We start from the raw sequence: 23,612 nt of genomic DNA on the forward strand, positions 1-23,612 counted from the left end.
GGTTCGATGAAATGAGTTCACGTAAAAATAAATATTTTATTAAGTAACATTTACGTTCAAAATATATTTCATGGTTCTGCTTCATTTTCGTCGTCTTCGTCATCCGCCGCCGCTGCGTCTTCCGCGTCCGTCTCCCCTTCCGTTACCGTTCCAGGAGACGTTAAATTTGCAGCGGCTGTAGATTCTTCAGCTTCGTCTTCGGCAGGACCCTCTTCTCCGACAGGTACTTCATCTTCGGCAGGGCTTTCGTCTTCAGCCTCGTAATCCGTTCCTTGTGTAGGTTCGACATCGTCGGCCTCCACTTCTTCTTCTTCCTCGTCATCCTCTCTTAGCACCGTTTTCATTGTCTCACCCTCGTCCTCGACCGGTTCCTCGTCGGCCATCTCTTTCTCCTCTTCTTCATCTTCGGCCTTCTCCTCCTCATCGAATGGCTGTTCAAGATCTTCCTCTTTTTCCGGTTTCGCCTCTTCTTTCTTCTCGGGCGGTTCTCTGACGCACTTCTTCCGATGAATAGGCAGAAACAAAGTGAACTCCTCTGGTAGTTGATCTTCCGTGTACAGTCTGTCAATGAATACGTTTTCGTTAAAATCGAACATACCGAATTGGTACAAAACTGCGAGAACCATGTACAAATGTAATAAAAATTTTTGGAATCTAATAAAAATATTTTATCACTGTGTTGACCACCGGAACCCGTTCTTCGATCGTTAATTTTGGTTACATGTGCAAAATGTTTCATAAGCTAAAATAATTTATACCGCTGTTCGTCATAGCATAATTTTGACTGAATTATAATTATACTTTTTGATTTTTATTTATATCATTATTCGCTATTGGTTTAACGATTGAGAATTGAAATCGACTTTTCTGGTATTTGCGAATTTATAAGAAATAAGAAAACTTTTTCATTAGTTTTACCACTGGATTTTTCTGCAAAATAAAAGTTTCCTCATCCAGTTGCAAGAAACAGAAGTTAAATAAACTGTTTTATAACGACTATAAGGCTATATTTATTTAATCGGAAAATAATGTTGCGAAGAAGATTTGCAAACTTCTTAAATATTATATACTAAACGCTTGAAATAGTAACGGTGCATAAAATTCATTTGACTGTGTTCTTCGGTAGTTTGTAAAATAATTCAGTTCCCGCGAAAGTCCGCAGCCCGTTTAACCGGGTGTGTAATGCAGTGGTTTTCACCTGTCTGCGAAATAAATACGTCGAATCCGACAGTTCGCGTGGATTTGAATGCGCGTGGTCTCGACGTAATTGGTGCCGTACGCTCTTCGCGTGAAATCCGACAGATTAAATTGAACTTGATTCCAACCGCCGGACAGGCCGATTGGCATCGACGTACAGAAGGGTTTAATGCGAGTAGTACTTTGGAAATTGCTCATTCGGAACCTCCTGCGCATATTCTTGTCGTCAAGAATCTATAAAAACGAACAGACGTTAAGTACGATGCACGAAGCGAATCGAAATGAATTCGTTTGATGACGAAGGATGCCGATGAACAATATTAAAACATAGAATGATTGTCTCCTTAATAAATAGATTGGATAAAAAAAAAAGTTAAATAATATATTTAGAACATAGTCGAATTGAAACAAACGTTTGGTATTAAGGATTGAAAATATAATAGTTCGACAGGTAGGTTTAATAATAAGCTGGAGTTAGATCATTCATTTCTACCATCTCCGCAGAATGGAAACAGAGAACGATGAGGGTGATTTAGAGACGAAAAATTTACTGTTATTTCGAACGTGAAATACTTCTTCATGTTCTTGATAATCATGATCAAGAAAGGAAGCCTAATCCCGAGCGACCCCCTCGGGTTCGATGGAGCAAAGATATAAGTCGTCGTGACATTGGTTCCCGTTAGCTCCAGAGCCAGAGACTTCACCTCCTCGTCCGTCACTCTTCGAATGTAACCATACTTCACCTGTTCAAGATCGTGCTCCTTGTATCTCTTACAAATTTAATACGACACATCGGCTCGTAATACTTTGATGGCTACTTTCGGTAATACTCCCGTCCGCCATTGTTTCGCACAAATCGAGGAGAAATATCCTCCGTATCAACGGCATGGTATCCAATGTCCATTCCCGTCCGTGCTAATATCCACTAGGAAATATTTACCGACAATCGATACACGATAATAATCGCAACGCATTTTCACGTTGAACCGAGTTCTCTATCGACCGGCCATCAAAATATTAACGAAACAGTTCGTCAGTTTTCATTAGAAGACTTACGTGCATGCCCCATATTTCCAACGGAGACGAGCCGCAGCTGTACAGAATGGACAGCAGTCCGTTTTGATACTGATTACGGAACATGGTTCTCTCTTTTATCCGACGAAGAGATCGTGTTAGACTTTTAGGATTATTTTCACTGCATCGCTATTTTACGGATACCGGGGAGGCGACCGTTCGACGAACAAAAGGGGAGAAAAAGAATTTCTTTGTTTCGCCTATCGAACCGAAATTGTTTCTCGCTTTCGGTTTTTGGGTTAGTCGGAGGTATCCAGCCCCGAATAAACGACACGGCCTGCTTTATTCAACGTAGAAAAAAAAACACCTTTATTCACTCGCGTGTACAATTCTCTGTGTGTTGCGCCGGAGACGAACGGAATTCGGCCATCACGTCTCGAGTATCTTGTTCAGACGGCGCCTCTCGTTCTTGTTTAGCAAATCGGGGACAATCAATGTCTTCGGCGGCATCCCGACACTGAAGACACGGTCGATTCTGACGCTATCGATGGCGAACACCTGCATCATCGCGAAATGCATAACTTCGCGGTTCAGCTGGCGTCTGATTTGTTTCTTGATACTTTGCACGCGACGCCGGCAGACGACGTAACTTTTAACAGAATCCAGTAATTCGGCTGTCGATTAAATTGTCAAAACGAGCGGAACTTTAAACATTAAAAACACCCGGCCCATCGGTTTGGCGCGGCTCCAACGAATTTTCGTATTTTTCGGCACGGAGCTGCTCTTGAATCGCTTGAAAATTTTGTTAACACGTTCACTATCACCTGTACACGCCTTTGTACTTCGTAATCTCATAGTTTATAGAAGGATGGATTCATTAATTTTATTACACTTTATTGTTTACACTTCGATACGCGAAATGGAAATTGTCTACGTTAAATTGTAAATAATACGAGTTGGACCAAATTAATTTCCTCTTTTAATCGCTTTAATTAGTTGAAAAATAATGTAATGGTGCCCTTAAATTCTTCGAATGTCTCACAGTTTCGCATCTCACTTATTCATTTTTGTCATAAATGTATAAAATCTGTATCCAATATCACGGGATATTTAACTTTACTGTGTTGAATTGTTTTAGTGTTTTATGATGGATATAAATTGTATTTAATCGAGTTAATTGTTAAGATATACATCGAACAAATAGTGATAGTGATCGTGTTAATGCGGTAATTGAACGCTCTCTTTGAAAATACTAATGTCTGAACGTTATAACAATTGCAAATCTTGAAAATTATTTCTGTCTAGTAGCGAATCTTATTCTTCTAACAACATAATGGATATTAACCCTATAGCTGCATACAACAAATATATTCATCATTATTACAATAAAAATGATCTCGAATCGTGTTCATAACTTAAAAATTTTAGAATAATTATACAAGTACTTATTAAATTATACTGTGCACAAAGTTATTAATATATGCATTTTTGTTATAAAAATTGATTTACGCAGCTGAGGTTAATACCTATACGTGATTAGGTTGTGATTCTTACAAAGAGAACAATAATTAAATGTAAAACGGTGAGTCCAGTGAGACAGAGAATTATCTTAAGTTTGATCGATGATCTTTTGTTGTAATTTGCGAAGAAAATAGTCCTTACTAAGGGAAATTTTTAAGACCGGTGTAGCTAGGATGAATCGACACGTCGCTTCTGTACAATTCTGGATAACATCTCATGTGCTTTGTGAGATACTTCCTGGGACGTGTCTTCTTCTCGGTTGCCGGTACCGGTACAGTCTGTTCCTGTCTTTCTTCGCCATCCTCTGAGAAAGTGCTCTCGGTGCCACTCGTTTCGCCTTTTTCCGGATTCTGAGCATCCATTCTGCCGTACAACTGCGAATACATGGCCATACATTCCCATTGAGCGATTGTACTAAGATATTGGACATTCCAACTAATACTACAACCATTTATTTTGCGACTATCGAACGAGAAGTTTGTAAATCAATTTATTTATTTAGTCATAGATAATTTACTATATACTGTAATTAAAATATCGCTAAAGTTGGACGACGTCTCGTTTTTAACTTTTAATGGTTTCGGAGTTAATGGCGCGAACACAGTATTTCTTAGTCGATATTATATGATCTATAAAACTATTTTATCTTACAGAGATTATGTGTATCAAAGAATAATTTCAGCACTATAACGATCAACGTAATTTTATTGAATTTATTCTATGATTTATTCGTTCGATATTTTTACTTTTTCTAAATATTTCCGATTTATAGTGACTGAATCCTTTCGCGTGGAAAGTAAAAATTATACTTTTTAAATTCTTGCCGGTTCTAATGTTAACATAATTCACAAAAATTAGAGATTTTATAGATCCATCGCGTTTTTCGAATATGTTGAGGACTATGAAGGTTCTAAGAAAATAATAAATAAAACGCGTACTTGTTCTATTTTTGCGGTTTGATATGAATTTGGAAAAAAGCAGGTTCTACATTAACAAGAGCATTAAACAAAGAGGAAGTCGCATCTCTTATAAGTTTAAAAAATTTCGTGTTAATTTAGTTACTTCGATAACACTGATATCGATAAATTAAAGCACATAATAATATAAAAAAGAAAAAAACAAACATCGTTTATACTTTGAGGTCTTTATAGTAACCCTAACATTCGACAAAGAAGTATTAACATTAATGAAACACTACACAAAAAGCGAAAATAACTATATTCAGAAACAATATAATTAGTCTTGAACATAATATAACATAATTAATTTCAATTTACTAAATTTGAATACTGCCGAAACTCATAAAAAATATCGCCAATCGATTAAATCACTGTAAGACAGACAAACTATTAAATGAACAAAAAATATACAGTATTATAAAAATAAATAAACTAATCGCCGAACTGTTATATTCATTTCTCCGCGCCGCGATTTAGTAACCGGTTACAAATTGACAAAACCATGTGCGTGGCTTACCTCTAAAATTTGCTCAAAAACACAAAGAATACCTAAACGGAAGAGTTATTTTTTTACGGCATCGAATTTGCACAGAGCCGTTTTATTCGCGCATGGTAAACGGAGGATTTCTCGCCGTCGAAGTCGCGACTGGGGTTCGCGGCGGTCGCCGGCGTTCTACGGACTGGCGAATTTCTCAATAGCGGATTCCGCTTGCGTGAAGAAACGGCCGACGAATGCGGCTCGCCTCTCCGTTGATCCGACGAAAGTTGCGCCCGATCTGTAACGAAGTGAGCCCCTGTGCCTCGTACGGATATCGATTTGGTTTCCAGGTGAATCAATAGAGATTCGGTTCATTGTTGTTCTGATATGTATGTACGCGCGATACGATTCCGTTTATCACTTCTGACTGCCTCGTCTGAACCCGGCCGCGTCGTTGAACTCGTATTACACTGTTCACCGTCTATTTTGCGTTCCAATACCTTAGCAGCCGGCTCTTGCACACCTTGACACGTTCAACGCGCTAATCTGAAATGTCTTTGCATTCGTCGTTTTTAATTTTAATACTATTACGAGCGAATTTTAAAAATTGATGGATTTCACGTTTATTATTTTTGGGTTGTTCAGATTGAAAAGTGCTTCGTCGAATGATCGTTCGTCAATCCGACGGATCTTGGACTGCTTGTTTTAGGATCATCAAAATCGTAACAATGATTTTGCTATTATTATGTTATCTTATTTTGTCTTATTTTCTCACATTGAGTCACCTCCTACTTGGTTGTACTATCACTTCCCACGCACCCTGTATATTTAGTTCATTTCGTAGTAAAAATTGTACAATATTTTGATAATTGCTATCTGGTTGTTTTTAAAGCAAGTTACTTTCAAAGCTTGGTTTTTCTAGCATGACGATATTAATTTTATAAAGAATGTGAAATTTTAGTTTATACGATGTTTTATGTTACTGAAAATTGAACAGAACTTCGAAGAGAACTTCAAACATCAATTTATCATATTATTGCATCAGTATTATTGATGCCACGCTGCATAATACGAGTCCATGCCAATTAGCTGTCCATGGAATGTTCTCAGCCTACAATTGCAAGAATTTACGAAGATTCGCCAGATAATACGACTTTGAAACAGGACACGTAAACGATTCGCGGGCTTGATTTACTCGGCACGCAGCTCTTGGCGAAAGTATTCGAGTGTTTATCGCTCTTACCAGAATTATTTGCTTTAAATTAGCGACGCGGCATTATTGCGACTGTTGTGATTCGAGTGATACTTGTTGCTAAGTACCAATCACGGCGATTCTTTATCAATTATTTAGATTTATAATTTACCGCGTGATCGCATAATTATTTCGAGCCATCGCACATGCGTTTTATTACATATTTATGAGCATTATAATACATTTGTGAAAGTAATGAATTAATATTACATTAATTCTAGGATCGCTTGACATTAATGATCATTAACGATAATTATAAACAGCTATAGAAAGATGGAAAAACTTGAGATGATTTATGTGCGAGAAATTTCTACTTATTTCGAGATCTACCGATATTTTGTATTAAAAGATTGAATGGTAAAATAGCTAAAAGAAATTTTTACGGTCATTGAGCAGTTAGAAATCATGAATTTGTTGATCATTATCGATCGCGATCCAGCCGAGTTAGTCAAACAGAGGTTTCTCTATCTACTTTCGGCTAACACGAGTTGATCTAATGGTTCATTAGACTGCCTTGGCCTATTTTAAAAAAAACTAGGGTAGTCACGTGACAATTCTAGAGATAACAGGTTGATGCCTGCTTCACTGTTTTTGTTATAGAAATAGAATCAGAGATGAGGTGTAGGAGTAGACTTGAAAAACAATGTGTCATTTCATCATCAAAAAACGAGGCTTCGGAAGCCTCGTTACCATTTTTGTGTCGAGGTCATCGTTACCGATGTTTCAAACGTTTAAGCTTCTTAGTGAGAATCGAGTATTATGTATACCTCGTTTGTATTATGGAACGTTTTATGAGTTTCAAATGTTTCAAACGCAGGGGTTGAAAACATAGTTATCTTGTCGGTTATGGAGAACCGAGGAGACCTTGTTACCTTTATTAGGTATATCGGTTTCAATATTATGTAGGTATTATGTCAATGTTATATCGATGTTATATCAATATTATATCGATATTATATCAATATTATTTCGATATTATATCAATATTATTTCGATATTTTATCAATATTATTTCGATATTTTATCAGGTTATGTCGTATTCGTGTTATTAAAATTCTTTTTTTATTTAAATCTCGATGTTTTTTTATCGATTGCCATCGATAACAGTAGTTCATGGTAGCTAGTGGAGAAGGTAACCACCACCCTCGGTTACTTATTCGGTACAGCGTTATGGCACAGAGTCAGTTGCAGCGCGATCGTCGAAGGAAGGAGTCGAGTTCCAGGAACTCTTCCTCCATAAGTGGTCTAACAAAGGGTGCACCTTCAGGATGGCCTCTACTGGACAGACCTTCGAGGCGAGAGGCACTTTACAATCTCGCTGGCTCTCTCTCTCTCGCTGACTCCGAGAGGTGCCTCTCGCCACGATGGCCTGCTCCCGGAGGTCTTTCCAATTGTATGCTCTCCTTTAATTTAACATTTCGTTTATGTTTAAATTATATTATACTTGAATTATTTTATATTAGAATTATTTTATATTTAATTTATTTTGTGTTCGGATAATCTTATATTACAGTTATTATATATTTAAATTATTTTATACTTGATTTACTTCATATTTAATTTATTTTCTGTTTAGATCACTTTATACTACGTTTATTATATATTTATTTTATTTTGTACTCAAAATTAAATTATTTTAATTTATGCTACCTTCTCCCAATTCGAACGAATTTTCTCGTTTTCTCAATTTTAATCTAAACTTCTACCTGCTAAATAAATAAATAAATTTATAATTTTCTTCTAAATGTTAATTGACAATATCGCCCAAAAGTTTACTTTCGCTTCCTAATTTTACATGAAATTGACTATACTCTATACTAGAACGAAATTCCAATTTTCGTATACTTCCATACACGAAATGCGTGAATTTAGAAATATCGTACCCAATTTACATTAATATCTATGTTAACACTGCTCATTTTTATTCAATATACGGACATTATCTTTGTCCTTATCCAAAGTTCGATTCGCGAACCTTGCATGCTGATTTGTGCCAGCCAGAGAAACCGATCGCACGTAATCGATTATTTCGTAGTCCCGTGCCACAATAGCAACGCATGACAGTTGCGACTCGTCTTCGAGGCTGAGTGTATAATTCATTTAAAGAATAACTACAATCTCGCCGGACCATTGTGCAACGCTGTCCAACGTTCCATCAACCGCTCGTTTTACGAGCAATCCGCATGAAATCCAACGAATCTTTTCCGCATCGACAACTAATTACGACGAGTCACGAAAAATATCGAATGAATTTGATTAGCGTGCACGATCTACGTTTCGTTGAAACAACCGTATGACATCTATGCCATAGTCCGCTATTGTGCCACAAAATAACAAGGGAGAACAAGGGGGTATTTGCAGAAGGCAACGTCGGAGTTAGACGAGAGCCTGTTACTCGCTTTAGCGTGGCAGCTTATTATACGATGCCATGCGAAACGATTCCAATTAAATTTCTATTGCGCTATCTCGGCTGTGACGGTAGTAGATTAGGCCAATGAATTAGTATTACCAGGAAATCAACGTCATGTCAAGGTTATGTTTTTATCAACGTTATAAAATTATCGTATAAATAATAATGTATTTAAATCAACTTTGGCGAGATATTATTCTCTGTTAAACGTATACTCCTTAAAATGCGATAATATTTGTAATTAGAAATTAATAAATTCTTTCTTGATGAATATAGTAAAGCGTAGCGAAATTTTTAGTTAAATATTGTTTATGGCCAATAAATGGAAGATACTTTATTAACGTGTCAAAGGTTATGTCAGCCAGTGACGATATAAAACTGAAGAAATTATATTCTTCAAATTATTGAAATGTTCTTCAAATATTACTCGTTATCAGGTAAAATTCTAACAAGAACAATTAAAACATCGTTTTTCGCAGTTTCCGTAGAATTTTCCATCGCGATTTAAAGGGAAACGAAGGAAAAGCGTCGATTTAAGCGGATAAAAATCGTGGAACCCGGCGCAAAAATTACGTCCCGTCAAATTGCTGGAATAACAAGCGGCGTTCGCTAATTTATACAAAAGAGAATTTCTTCGACGTCGGTCCGTGTAATTGCCCTCTCGTTGATCGTCGTCCTCGAAGCAGCAGGATGCTTGAATTAATGAAGTGTCGAGGAAATCACGATGGAAAAACAGCAGCGGAGTTGCCCGGTGCGTGGCGCGGAGAAGGTTCCGGCGCAGAAATGAAATGTCAAGTTTTCGTGATTCGTTTAAACATGTCCTGACAAATCGAGGCAATTTGCGTGCTTTTCGATGCGGCCGATGTAAACAGCGCTCTCCAGACTATCGTTATACTACGTCGTTTAAATATCGTTGCACTGGATTATGAAAATGGAACATTTTAACCGGAAGATTTTTCAAATCCAATCTCCTTCGATAAATTCGTGAACCGCGATTTTTTCGATTTAACCCTTTGCACTCGGAACCATTTTAAGCTTAGATCTAAAATTGCTATTTTGACCAGCTGTATTATAGTACTTCGCATAATTTATGCATGTGAAATTGTCTTTAATAATGTCGACATTATCTTGTTAATTATATAACAATTTTCATTGGCGCTTCAGAGGCGCCACTCGAGTTCAAAGGGTTAATTGGTCACAGCTTATACCAAGATCAATCATTTTGATAAAATTGTTAGCGCGTACATAAATTGACGATATTTACAAAACGTATATTTTAAATTTCCATTATAGAAAAGTGATGAAAATAGAAGTGAAAAATCGAGAGTCTTTTTATATAATTTTTATTCCAAGTAACAGCAAAATTTAAACAAGGATATTGTATTTATTGTACAGCGAGCTAGTGTCTCTAACATAAAAGGAAATTCATGATACCTAGACAACTTTCAAAAAAGTTATAACATGTGAACACTTTTGCTTCTCGCTATAACTATACTAAATCTCGGCGCTTTAAAATACCCCACCATGGTTGCTAAAACCCTGCGAAGACCGGCGGTAATTACGCACACGAACTTACCCAATACAAATAACATTTCACGACGAACAATGAACGCGTACCAAAGAAACCTTCCTGCACCGCCAACAATCCGCGTAAAATAACCGGCGGCATTCAACGTGTCGAGGAGCCGAGCGAAAATTTGAATCTGACGGATTCGAGCGGCGGAACGTGTGCATTCGTGGTTGCGCAAGCGTGGGCGGCTGGATGCAGCGAATGGGGTACGTCGGCCAACGGAATGGAGCACGGTGCGGCCTACAATAACCATGCTCGAATTTATTGATATTTTCTGGTGGTTGAGCGCGGGAAGCGAGAAGGCTAGAGAGAGAGACGAAGCGAGACGGAGCGAGACGTAGCTTGATAGAGAGAGGGTGCGAGAGGGGGGGAGAGAGAGAGAGAGAGAGAGAGAGGGAGGAGGTCAGGTCGAGGGACAAGAGGGTGCGCCAGAGCTCTCGGCACGCCCGCATGCCCAACGTGTGGTCGCCGTGCGTCCAGCCGATCGGCAGTCCGTGCATCCGATGCAAGCCTATGGCGATCGCCTAAGTGACCGAGGTGTTCGTTCGTAGCCGATCCCTCCGTCGCGGGCCGACGGGAAACGTAATCGCGATGGCGCGGTGATAAACGACAGTGTGATCGTTCGGCGAACGCGAGAGGACGTCTTTGTACGTTCACCCTAGCCACACCGCCACCCCCACTTTCGTTGATCGCGGACCGTGTCGGTTCTTTGTACTTGTTCCTCTGCGCGTGTAGCAGCTCAGACCCCGCTGGTTGGCAGGCTGACGATGCGGCCCGCAGACCGCCGTCGTCCCGACCGCCTTCCATCCAACCTAATCGTCGGATGTCGTTGAACGTCGTAGCATCGTCGTCGACCTGCGAACGCGACGAGGGTGGACCAGCGAACGCGACGACAGCTGCATTCCGCGACCGGGCCGCATCCGGAACGGGCAAACGGCCGCTCGATAATCACCACAGATCCGTATAATGGCCAACGACACGATACACAGACGATACAGGTGTGTGACCAGTGTATTTAGGGTAGCGATTTCGTTCACTGCGACGCTATCGAACGTGCACGATGCCGATTCGGCCGGCCAGAGATACAAGAAGAGTCCGGCGATCGTTTTGTTGACGAACACCATCGACACTTGCTCGATAGCGTTTCGATGTTTCTCGTTAGGGTCATTCTTCTATAGCTCTCTCTCTCTCTCTTCCTCCCTCCCTCTTTATCTGTCTCTCTGCTCGGTGTAGTGCTGAACCCGCGGACACGCTTCTAGAAATTGCGCAATTGCCCGCGATGCAAGCCCCAATTTTCCTAGGCACATTGATTTCGATTTAGTGTTGTTGCCAGAAGCTCGTTTGTAGGGCGATCGATTGTCCTGTCTGTTGCTTTGACATGGACGCGATTAGATTTCCGATTCTGCCTGCTTTTGAGGGTCACGGCGTTCGTAGAACGGTCGTTTAGATTCCAGATTGCCCTGCGCTCTCGGCTAAATGTTCTCACGTTGTCCGACCAGCTTTCTACTCGAAATAATTTAGTTAACTGTTAACGAGGAATGCTCGCGGACTCTGCGATATCCGGTCCGTTCTTTCGACGGTGGAACGCGGTTTTGACACGTTGACGGGACAGTGCTGTCAATGCGCGACGGATGTGACGGTCGGTCTGTTATTATCGTTGCCATTTAAGTGGAAGCGTTGCTTGTGAACGGGGTAATTTTATGAGAGCAACTTCTCGGTAAAAAGTGATCGTTAGATGGTAGTACTAGTTATTTATTTACCGGTCCGACTCGTCGTTGCTAAACGTTTGGAGCCAGAGTCGCGTATTTCTGAATGATTTCAATATGGTGTAGTGATATTGAAAGTGTTGAAACTATTTAATACGATGATACAATAATGTAGCAATAATTAACTATACATTAACGAGAATATATTCAAACGTATTCTCACAAGTGATTGCACGATGGTCCACTTAAGGCTTCATTAAGTAATATTTTCCGGTATCGTTAACCGGTGGGCTGCCTCGATGGTCACAGTCGACCGGTGAAACGAGATTAATTGAAAAAAAGAATTCGACCACTGAGGCTTGGGTAGTGTACGAAATAGTGCAACATGTGTGCAACAGTAAACACTGTGCATAACATTTATGGATCGAAGTTTTACTTAGATTTTGTATCGCGATAGCTTTCGCATAGCGGCTGTAGTTAGCTCGTTACCCCGAATACTTGTTAAAAATATATAAAAATATTATCGCAGGAAAATAGAAATTTTTGTTGAAACGATCGGCGGTTGAGATATTTAGAAACGTGCTGATTTAGGATAGCGTTGCCTGACTTGCGAGGCCACTTTGATATGTTTCTTTTAGAACTAATCCGTGGAGGGGGTGGTTTAGCACGTCTTCACCTTTGACTTTCTCCTTGTTTTAGTTACAAACGTGAAAGGATCGTAGTATTGCAATACCTATGTAAGCTAATTTCATTTAACAATTTCAACTAGATCCATTTTATATTTTAATAGTCGATGCTCCCATTGTAAATAATGCAAAGCGTTTCGATCGATTTGAGAATCTAGAGACTTTTTTGAATCACTTTTATAACGTTGCATACACTTGATTAATAATTCATTAGCTTCTACTTTGATTCAGATATCCAGCATGTTATCGTTAAACTGCGGATCTTTATGCAAAATAAAAATTGTTTTTGACAATTTCAGAACACTTATGAATCTATATTTTTCAATAGTTTCTTCAAGTTTTGTAAGTTTCTTATATTCTACGTTGTTTCATATGTATAAAATATATAAATGCATAAAATACAGAGTTCAATTGTTATAATTACTATTCTACGGATCTTTATGAAAGATAAAAATTGTTCGCTTCCGTTATAAACGACAGGAATCGCTTTGGAATTTCTTTCTTTCAAGCATTTTATCAGATTTCTACGTTTTATTATTCTTTAAAAATGTTTTAAAATTGTAATTACCTGTTTCTGCAACGAACGCATAAAGTCCGCAGTTTAATTACCGTAATTACTTTCAAATAGGATTTTTCTTATCGATAAATTGCAAGACGGGCTCATCTAGGATTTCCGTAAGTTGTTCGCAGGGCGTTAATATTTTGCATTGGGTGTTTCTTTTAGAACAACGTTACCTGTTCCTGGCCACTCAGAAGTGAATATCTGTTCGGCGTTATCGCTGGGCAAGGATCTAAGCAAATTCACCATGCCCGTCATTTTCAATGAACCGCTCTCGTTCCTTCAACGGGTCGCTGAGTACATGGAGTACGCCAAATTGCTCACGCAAGCGGCTCAAGAGGAAACCCCCGTTGGAAGGTTACAGGTGAACTGCACCTTTCAATCCCACCTATACGGTAGCGCCGAAACTACTTTTACAATACTCCAATTTCCGACCGAATTCTCGACGCTCCCTGCAATTTCATAGAATCGATTCGAACGACGATAAAACTGGATTCAGTAAAATTTAAATTATTCCAAATATTCATGCCTTCGCCGTGGCGATCCATTTTTCACATTTTGCATTTTTCACATTTTTCATCGTTCTTTCGTTGTTCGAAGTAGTGGGTGGAAAATGGAATTTTTTTTTAAATGTTACAAATGTTTCCGAAAGCATTAAATTTCTCTATCGTCTTTCGAAACAAGTTTGATTTTATAAAAACATGGAGTATATTATTATTACGTCTTAATTGAATTGTATTTCAATTTTCAATTTCAGTGATAGTGTTGTAAAAAAGTTGCTTTGAACTTCGCCAATGTTTCAATGTTTTAAGATAACTATTTTTATAACTAGATTTACTCTGGGCTACCTACAGATATATTAAAAAATACAAGTCGTACTTAAATTAAAGTATAAAAGTCGTATTAAATTGATAAAACGATTTAATTCTCATTTTCAACTATCTAAGCTTAAAACGAGCTTATCGCCCGAAAAATAATTATTTTTCCACAGTGAAATGAATATCGTCCATTGTTACAGTACATCGCGGCTTTCGCTGTCAGCGCTTTAGCCTCGAATTGGGAGAGACTTGGGAAACCTTTTAATCCCATCCTGGGAGAGACGTACGAGCTCGAACGAGAGGACTTCCGGTAATTAAACAAGCACGCGAAACCATTGCACGGTAGAGGATGCATAAAAGTTGAAGTATCAGCGTTTAGTGCACGCGTAATTTCGTTTACGTAGAGCATTGCCGAATAACTCGGCTCCCCTTGCCCTCCCCTGTCAGAACAAAATGATCGAAACTCGATTAAAAAAGCGGCATGCACGGGGTTCGGTCTATGCGATGGGTCGTTTCTGCATTTTACGAGTACGAATGATATCATAAACTTTGAGAATTTAGCGTTCGCGAGAGCGCGATTCGGTTAAAACCGCGCCAACTTCGTCCATTTTACGGGAGCAGTTATGGTTGGCTCGTTGATGGCGTTACCGAGTGTACTGTGAAGCAACACGTGAATAACTTTATCGTCGATACTGTATGTATTTCGTTGTATTAAAATTATAGTTGGAGAGAAGCTTGGTTCGTCTACTAAAAAAAAAGTTTGTGCATTATGAATTGAAAATTAATATGCTATTAATATTGTAGTAATTTATACCTTCTCTTTTCTTTTGAAAATATGGACATGCCATAAATATATGGAATATATTATGCCATATATTTATGGAATTATATGAAGACTATGATAATAACAACGACACGATTTGCATTTCAGGATAGTTTGCGAGCAGGTGTCGCATCATCCGCCGGTGTCCGCCTTCCACGCCGACAACGAGGACTTCATTTTCCACGGCAGCATACACCCGAAACTAAAATTCTGGGGCAAGTCCATAGAAATCCATCCGAAAGGCGTCGTCACGGTCGAACTGCCTAAGTGAGTGTACCATTCCAATTTCGAACATCGTATTTCGGACCAACTTTCGCATTCTTCTACTATAAAACTTTGATATCTCGCGCCTCCGTTTATGTTTTTGATACTGAACGCGCAGGAAAGGAAGTATTTGATAAACTGTCGTAAGTCCAACAGTTTCGCTTGCCCGACACGAATAAAATAGTTTCTTCGCGGCGTGACGTTATTATTACACTGCGGATCGTTTATGGTACATGCAAGTTTCTAGAATGCAAGAATATTTTTTATGAACATCCTTATGGAAATAAAAAGTGTTATAGTATGTTCGCCATAGGGAATTTTTTATTTAACGTAAGAATATTTTACTTTTATAGATAGTTGGAGAATGATTAATAGAAATAAAAATTTGCATAAATATTACAATTTAAAGTTAGGAATGAAAAAAGCTGCATTATTTAAAAAATTTGGGATTTCTTTTTCGGTTATTTTGAAGCTTCTACTTTATAAAATCGGACGAAAATATAGAATAATATTTTCTCATTTGCAAGTAAGAGAGAAATATGTATATAAAGACAATGGTGGCAATTAACTCTCTTATTCTCTTTATTATTCATTTTTAGTTATAGATAAAATTATAAATTAAAAAATTTCCCCCCACTTGAACTAAATTTATCATTATTATATATTATTTATTATTAAATTTTGAAAATATTAGCCGTCTCATTTTTGAGACATTAACAGAACAAACAGTCAAAATGAAACCTGATATTATGAATTTCAATATATATTACGTCCTGTAAAAAAGAAAATGGCGGATGAATTGCAATAATTTCGGAAATTCGGTGGTCGAGAATTATATGTGGGTTTGAAAAATCAATGACAGTAGAGAAGACGCGAGGTAGTCCCGTTGTTTACGGTTCCTCTCGATTAGCGGGTGTAGAATCAATACTCCTTGAATCGATGCGAATCGTGCACGCAGATGGAAGGAAGCGTACACTTGGCAGAACATCAACTGTATATTGCACAACGTGCTGGTGGGCCAACTTTGGATGGAGCAGCTCGGGTTCCTCGAGATCAAGCAGAGCGGCGGCGCGAACCTGAAGGCGACTCTCTCTTTCAAGAGCAGCGGCTGCAACGGGAAGGACCTTCACCGTGTCGAAGGCTTCATAACGGATCAAGAGTAAGCTGGTAACAGTTTATCATCAATTGAATCTGCGATCTTAGAAACCGTCCTTGCGTCCCGGTGACGCAAACCTGTCCACGAGGTTGTCGCCAACTTCCTACGACTTCTGCGAAACACGAGCGGGGGCAGTCGATCGTGTCGGACTGTTTTCCAAACATCCGACATCAATCCATTAATTTGTTATCATGCTCCGACGAATCTCGATCGAGAATTTTAGTAATAATTTGTTCACGATAAGAATACATGATGCGGACTTGATGCATTTATTAGAAAAATTACACTCGAATGATGACTCTGTGGCATCACTAAAATTATTTCACCACGTTCCAGAATAATTTTTATGATAATAAGATTTGGATTTAAAAAATTGTTGAGTAGTGAAACTGTTTCTACGAGTCGCAACAATTAATTTCGTACGCATAAATGTGCACTTTGTTGCATAGAATAGAGCCAGGGCCATTATTTCACATTTACAGTTAAAATGGCTACCAGTGCAAAGGGTTAGTAAGTGAAATACAATACTGCAGAGACGTAACAAAAATTGAAGGATATCATATTATTACATTTATCAAACGCATTTTCATAGGATTCAAATTGCTTAACAGTATTTTCATATTCTTCAAATATTCGTATTTTTATGTTCTTCATATACGCATTTTTATCGTAACAAAATTCGGATTTTATTTATTACAATACCCATTTGTAAGTATCAATATAAATGTATTCCCATTAATAAGTATCAATATGAATGCATACCCATTTATAACTATCAATATGAATGCATACCCATTTATAACTATCAATATGAACATATACCCGTTCATAAATCTCAAAGTCCGTTCCAGCCATCGATTCATGAAAAGCGCAAAAATAAATCTCTCAAAAAAGTCGCAGAAAATGGCGATTGAGAACCGGCTAATGGCACCGCGTACATTTACAGTCAGATAGTCGAACAATGTTTTAGTTCGTCGTTTTAATATCAAGTTCGAGGGGAGAACGCTTCGCTTCCCACCTGTCTGCGAGGACAATGAAAAAGTTTCTTGCATAATACGAGGTCGAAGTGGGTTTTAACGTTGCGTGTTTTGTTCAGCAAGAGGAAGCTTTTGTTCCTTTACGGGAAATGGACGGAGAGGATGAAGATGTGCGATCCGGCGTCCTACGAGGAAGCGCTGGAGAGGCTGAAGCGGGAGGCGAAGAGTCCTCAGGGTAGTCCTGGCCACAAGAAAGTTCTGGCGAAGCTGCACAGTCTCAAGGTTGGAGCTTTCAAGCCATCCCACCAGGTAAGTAAAAAGTTCTATGAAGTGTTTGACTTGTATGGGGAAAGCCGGGAATCGATAGACCGTATTCTTTTTCCTTGCGATCGCTATGTCGATTTTAACCTCTTTGGCACGGCTGGATTTTACGCGAATGAAATTTTTCGTAACTAAAGTACCATTTTACGTAATATACAATTTCTTTTTGATATAGTTATACATAGCATTAGCTATATATATTCTTTTCTTATACCATTTAATTACCATTTACGGTAATTAAAGGTAATTATTTAATTACCATTTTTCTTAATATACAATTTTTTTGGTATAGTTATATATAGTATTAGCTATATATATTCTTTCTTTAGTGTATATAATGAATTCGCCTTAAAAATCAATCGACCAAATATTATGACGACCAAATGATTACGCTGTTCTGATAATTTATAGAATTTAAAAAAACCGTTGCGTTATTATTATTTTCAACTCGATAAAATAATTAAAGGATACAAGAAACGTCTACACAATTTTTCTTCCGCATAGAAATTCGCAGTCTAGCAGTTTGCCGATGTGTAATAATCAGTAGCCGTTCCAATGACCGCATGATAGTCACCTAAAATAGATCTGCATATAGTTGAATACTGTTCCCAATTGATTTTTCATGGTGACGTTAACATTGTCGATGCATTCATCGTCCCTTTGTAAAATATTTCAATAAAGATCAGCCTTCGACTCTCGAGGAACAAAGACCGGATTAATCCTTTCGCTTTAACGAACCCAGCGACGGAGACACGTATAATTTCGCTTGAAAACCGAGATCGCGAAACGTTCGTAAAGGATTGAACGTCCCGCGAATCGACGGTTTCATAGCTCGTTATAAAGCGGTTTCTAAAGAATTGCTGTTCTTAATATGGTGTTACCCTTTCTAAAATAAGCTTGCGGATGCTGGACATTATGAACTTTGAAATAAATTGCGGAACGTGTTTAGCTCGTATCCGCGTACTTTCCTGCGCCAACCTATTTTTAGACGTATTTGCATTCATTAAACTTTCGCATATTCAAGAGTTTTCCATTCATGCAGGATCGCTCGGCTGAGACTATTTATTGCTTTTAAATTTTGATGAATGGCGTGCATCTTTTCTTTATAGTGATGACAGTCGAGCTTGTTTTAATTTCTTAAAATACGATATATGGCTTGCAATTAGTAAATTGTTGAATTTCTATGTTGAAACGTTAGCGAAATTTAAAGCGTAGCAAGAGTTAATAGTTTCATTTCATGGATTCAATTTTATACAGATTATTTTCCAAAATTGATTTCTTTATACAGCTCGCTCGAAAATTAATATCTGTTTAAACACTTTCGATTTTATACGATCTAAATTACTGTTGTATGAATTACAACATGATATTTAACATGAATTATAACATGACGTATAACACGATTTTTTTTCTTATGTATACCTACTATTTGTTTAGTTTTAATAATACATCGTTTTTATCTGATTCGAGGATGCAATTGACGATCCATCAGCAAGTATAGACGGTGATGACACCCCAGCGATCGATGATATCCCTGGATCCACGACCCTCTGGGAAGCTGCTCCAAGGTTGCCCAATAGTTCAGAGGTAAATAGTTTAAATTTTCAACCATTTAGCTTGTCTGTGAGAATTGTTAATACAAAATTGGGAGGGGGGCAACCCAAAAGGGAAAGGGGTAAATACTAAGGAGCATCTCTTTCAAACTTAAAAAGTTTATTAGATTACAATAATCATTATGAACATTTAAACAAGGGAGTGATATAAATAAATTCTCTTTATACCGCGAACTTAATGACAGATAGTGATCAATAAATCCTTACTGTTTCTGTAGAACTAGCATAATATTCAACACTTTTTATAGAACTTACAAAATATTTAAGTTTATCTGCAATTAACAAGATATTTAAATTTTTACGCAGTTGATAAAATACTCCAGTATTTTTTAAATTAGTAAAGTGTATTATTAGCAATTACTATGACTAGTAAATGGTAGGTTCATTATTTATTATTATTAGTAAAATTAGTTAGTCTTCATGGAATTAACGGATTCTTTAATTTTAAACAATTAAATGAAATTCTTTAATGCTTTAAATCACAGTTATTCGTTCGTTATTTGTGGTAATCGTTTCACGTTGCAAGATTAATAGGGAATAATGCTCAGCCGCGTGAACTTCTTGTATTCGTTTTTAGTATTACCAGTTCACAACGTTCGCGATGTCGTTGAACGAATTGCTACCGGAACTTGAAAAAGTGATATGCCCAACGGACTCCAGATTGAGGCCGGATATCAGGAAATTGGAAAATGGAGATCAGGACGGCGCCGCGGCAGAGAAAACTCGGCTCGAGGAGAAGCAACGGGATATGCGGAAAAGTCGGAAGCACAAGAAAGGTCAGGAATATACACCCAGGTACGGAATTTCAAAATCTATTATCTATAATATAAATCAATCGATTTTTAATTTAATTTTAAAATTGTCTGTGGGTTAATAACAATCGCTGAAAAATTATTTTTAATTCTCTTTTGAAATAGCAAAACATGGATCTATAATTAAAATCTATTATCTATATATTAATTAAAATCACTACAAAATTATTATAAAATTATTTTTAATTCCTTTGAAATAATAAAACATAAATCCTACAAATGAATTTTAAATATCGATTGCTCAAGTCATTATTCCTTAACGAAAGTGCATTCAAGCAAATAATGCGTACCTGATTAACATAACCTACAATTAAATCGAAAAGCAATCTTCCCTTTGACTTATGAATACCTGGTATAACAGCGATTGTATTTATTTTGAATATAATTAGACTCACTGTCATACAATGCTCATGTGAATTATTCAAGAAAACTGCATTATTCACCATCTCAATATAAAACGCATGCACACATCTACTCGACATTCGCATTCGTTAAATGTTCCAATCGTTTTCTTTAAACTCGATCTAATGTATGGATTTTTAATAATACACCAAACAGAACAACCTACTGGCTTACGAACAATTTCTCCGACATTATAAAATCGATCGCACCTGTTACAGGTGGTTCCGGTTAGACATCAACCCTTACACGGGCCAAGAGGACTGGCTGTACCAAGGAGGATACTGGAACCGCGATTACAGTAACATCGAGGACATATTTTAACAGACGCGAATATCCTCCGTCAACCACGAGAAATACTAATAACAATTAAAGGAAGTGTGACGCATGTCCTGGTGAGAAGGGTACACAATTAACGGTACACCGTGCAGGATCCTAAGCTTTTTACTCTTGAGTAGCGGATTTCGTTCGTCCTCCCCTCCCTTGTGTCATTCGTCATCGTTTCAGCCGAAACGAAGCCGTATTTGCGCGATTCCCACTTACCGTATAGGATTACCGAGCAAACTTGAGGCTGGCGAGGAAAGCTGAGGGGAACACTAATGACCGTACGATGGGTGAACGATGGATCTCCAACTGTCAACCAGTCAATTATATTGCATTAAGAGCCACAATTATTCGTTTGACTTACAACGCGGCCTCTGAAACAGTATGCGACTGCGCGATCGCCTGTTCTTCTCTTTTCTACTTACGTGTACGGCACGCAGGCCTCAAGTTAGCTCGATAAGTGTCAAAATCTTGGGACTTCGAAGACGAGGTCCACGCGAGACGTGCATCTTCCGATTGAATTTCTAGTTTAGAGACTTATTAACCTTCCGCGAGTCACGTGGAGTCGAATCAGTCCCAGCGGCTTCAAAGCTGCAGTATTGTTACTAATACTAAATTGCTTACTTTCTAAATATTAATGTTTGTTTTACCAAATTATGTCCTAGAGTTAGACAGTGTTCGAATAACATTATTTTCATTAACTATTTGAGAGAAGTCTATTCACGAATAATTTATTTTATAATAAGTTTATTCGTAAATAAACTGTTATAATCGACCCCATGGTTCATGGCGTCGTTCTTCCACCTGGTTCGCGGAAGGTTCGGCAAAAACATCTCGGAATCGTCCAATCGATACGGTAATTGGAGGCATATCGCGCGAGGTTTCAGGATCAGTAGGTGCTTCCTTTGCGAGGAGCGTAACTTTTGTACGACGCCCAGTCGCGTATAATGCATTTCCTTTTAGCATAGCTCATTCCCCGTTCAGAAGTCAACACGACGGAAGGAATTTGCTAAAAGTCTCGAGCTGCTTACGGAAACGTTAAAACGATTAGTGTCAGCGATATCATTCTGAAATGTGGATCGTTGCGTCGGATGTGTCCTTTTTGCCATTTATTATAGAACTGTATACTACGTGTACCTAGGCATAAAGTAATTATGTATTAGGTATAAAGTCAATTGGTCGTTCGAAGCTACCGCGGTGCTGTCTCCGCCAGAGCCTTCAGACGTTGATGGGAACACGTGGGTGTGCGCGCTGTTTGCGAGAACGATGTTTGCATTCTAGTCAAAGGAATAGCCTTCGGTGGTCAATTAAGTTTGATCGGAAACCCAGTGGAATTGCGTCGATCGATGTCCGAACACTCAAAATTCAACACACACACTTTCTACATTAATCTTACAGGGAACTAAGATGCACGGCGTGGGTGGAATCCCTTAATCGGGATTATTACGACACGTGCGCTGTTCTAAATTAGGTATTGGGGTGTCCCGTAAATCATGTCTTCAAGTGTTGCCATATCATCTTGTATTTATCGTTTAGCTTATCTTAATCGTTAAAATTACATTCTTTCATCTGTCGATCAAATTTCGGCAAAATTTGAACAAATTTGTGTTGTCCTAAATTTAAAATTCTCGATTAGGATTTTAATATTCAATTAATATTTTATTATTTTAATATCTCAATATTTTAATATTTCAATATTTTAATATCTCAATATTTTAATATTTCAATATTATAATATTTCAATATTTTAATATTTCAGTATTTTAATATTTCAATATTATAATATTTCAATATTTTAATATTTCAGTATTTTAATATTTCAATATTTAATTGTTAAACGTTGAATGCATATTGAAATTTGAAAAACCAAGTTCGACATTTTGAATAACTTTAGAAATATTTGTGACGGTGTCTTTAATTGCATCGTCGTCTTTCAAATAATTCTTTTTTAATACGAAACGAAGCCTTCTCTCCAAATACAAAAGGGAGACAATTTTATAAAAATGTTGATTCCTGGGATGACCTAATACCCTGCGAGTCCTCGACACAACTAAATTCCGTTTGTACGCCTCTACACCGTAAAGACTTGGAATATGACGTAATTTTTACCGAACAAGTAGCTTTCGTTCAATGAGAATACAAACTCTCGACTGACGTATACCATTTTCGAAAACAAAAAGTAATGAAAGTACAAAAGTTCAATGGAAAGATCAGCCCGTTTCGTTTGCAGAATTGTGTTCCTGATCCGCGAGGCTATTACCGCGTTCAAAAGTGCTCGAACGAATTTGCAAAGAACACGGTCAGTCTGGACGAGGCACCGCCTAACCATCGACTAATCCTGACGTTAACCCCTTGAACTATAATATCGCGTCAGGCTCGAAAATTCCGAACATAATCTATCCAAACTGAATGTTACGTACTCGGCTTAAATTGCAATCAGATTCGACTCTGCTGTTATTAATATTCGAACATTCGAGCGGAGATCGATATACGATAAATATAATAAAATATAGTGAAATATACTGCAATAAAATATAATAAACTATACCGCAATAAAATATAGTAAAATATACTGCAATAAGATGTAATGTAATGAATGTCTTCTTTCTCCCGTAAGAGGAAAGACGTGCTGAACAGAGTGTACTGTAAATGATATCGTAGCGCAAGGGGTTAAAACTCGTGCAGTCCAAGCGCATCTTGGAAAACCGATCATTTCTTTCGCCGTGCGATCGATATCGCTATCTCGAGGCTTT

The 23,612-nt window shown here is 37.9% G+C and overlaps 3 protein-coding genes across 5 annotated transcripts in view; 1 reads left to right on the top strand and 2 right to left on the bottom strand.

Moving 5' to 3' along the window:
• Positions 1-68: 68 nt before the first annotated feature.
• Positions 69-2,337, bottom strand: LOC144471489 (cilia- and flagella-associated protein 20). The gene is made up of 4 exons (XM_078183577.1): positions 2,254-2,337; positions 1,749-1,940; positions 1,199-1,431; positions 69-561 (listed from the first exon to the last, which is right to left on the bottom strand). The coding sequence occupies exons 1-4, from the start codon at positions 2,335-2,337 to the stop codon at positions 69-71; spliced, it is 1,002 nt and encodes a 333-aa protein (XP_078039703.1).
• Positions 2,338-2,640: 303 nt separating this feature from the next.
• The window catches only part of LOC144470772 (uncharacterized), a 45,543-nt gene continuing 24,571 nt past the window's right edge, over positions 2,641-23,612 (bottom strand). Inside the window, exons 1-3 of one of the 2 annotated variants that reach the window (XM_078182292.1) lie at positions 5,209-5,290; positions 3,874-4,106; positions 2,641-2,860 (exon numbers count right to left, since the gene is read on the bottom strand). In XM_078182292.1, coding sequence (XP_078038418.1) covers positions 2,641-2,860; positions 3,874-4,094 — 441 coding nt within the window. In that variant the 5' untranslated portion in view covers positions 4,095-4,106; positions 5,209-5,290. Of the gene's footprint in view, positions 2,861-3,873; positions 4,107-5,208; positions 5,291-23,612 lie in introns of those variants that run through there. The other variant, XM_078182293.1, reaches the window with a different exon arrangement.
• Positions 10,605-22,470, top strand: LOC144470828 (oxysterol-binding protein-related protein 2). 2 transcript variants are annotated; one of them, XM_078182376.1, is made up of 10 exons: positions 10,605-11,399; positions 12,807-12,844; positions 13,518-13,716; positions 14,371-14,480; positions 15,102-15,260; positions 16,216-16,416; positions 17,510-17,699; positions 19,182-19,298; positions 19,902-20,119; positions 20,757-22,470. In XM_078182376.1, exons 3-10 carry the CDS (start codon positions 13,600-13,602, stop codon positions 20,857-20,859), a joined length of 1,215 nt encoding a protein of 404 aa, XP_078038502.1. In that variant the 5' UTR covers positions 10,605-11,399; positions 12,807-12,844; positions 13,518-13,599; the 3' UTR covers positions 20,860-22,470. The 2 variants fall into 2 exon arrangements, with proteins under 2 accessions (XP_078038502.1, XP_078038501.1); XM_078182375.1 differs by lacking the exon at positions 12,807-12,844.

This window comes from Augochlora pura, chromosome 6 (genome assembly GCF_028453695.1).
Source record: "Augochlora pura isolate Apur16 chromosome 6, APUR_v2.2.1, whole genome shotgun sequence".
NCBI classification, from domain to species: domain Eukaryota; kingdom Metazoa; phylum Arthropoda; class Insecta; order Hymenoptera; family Halictidae; genus Augochlora; species Augochlora pura.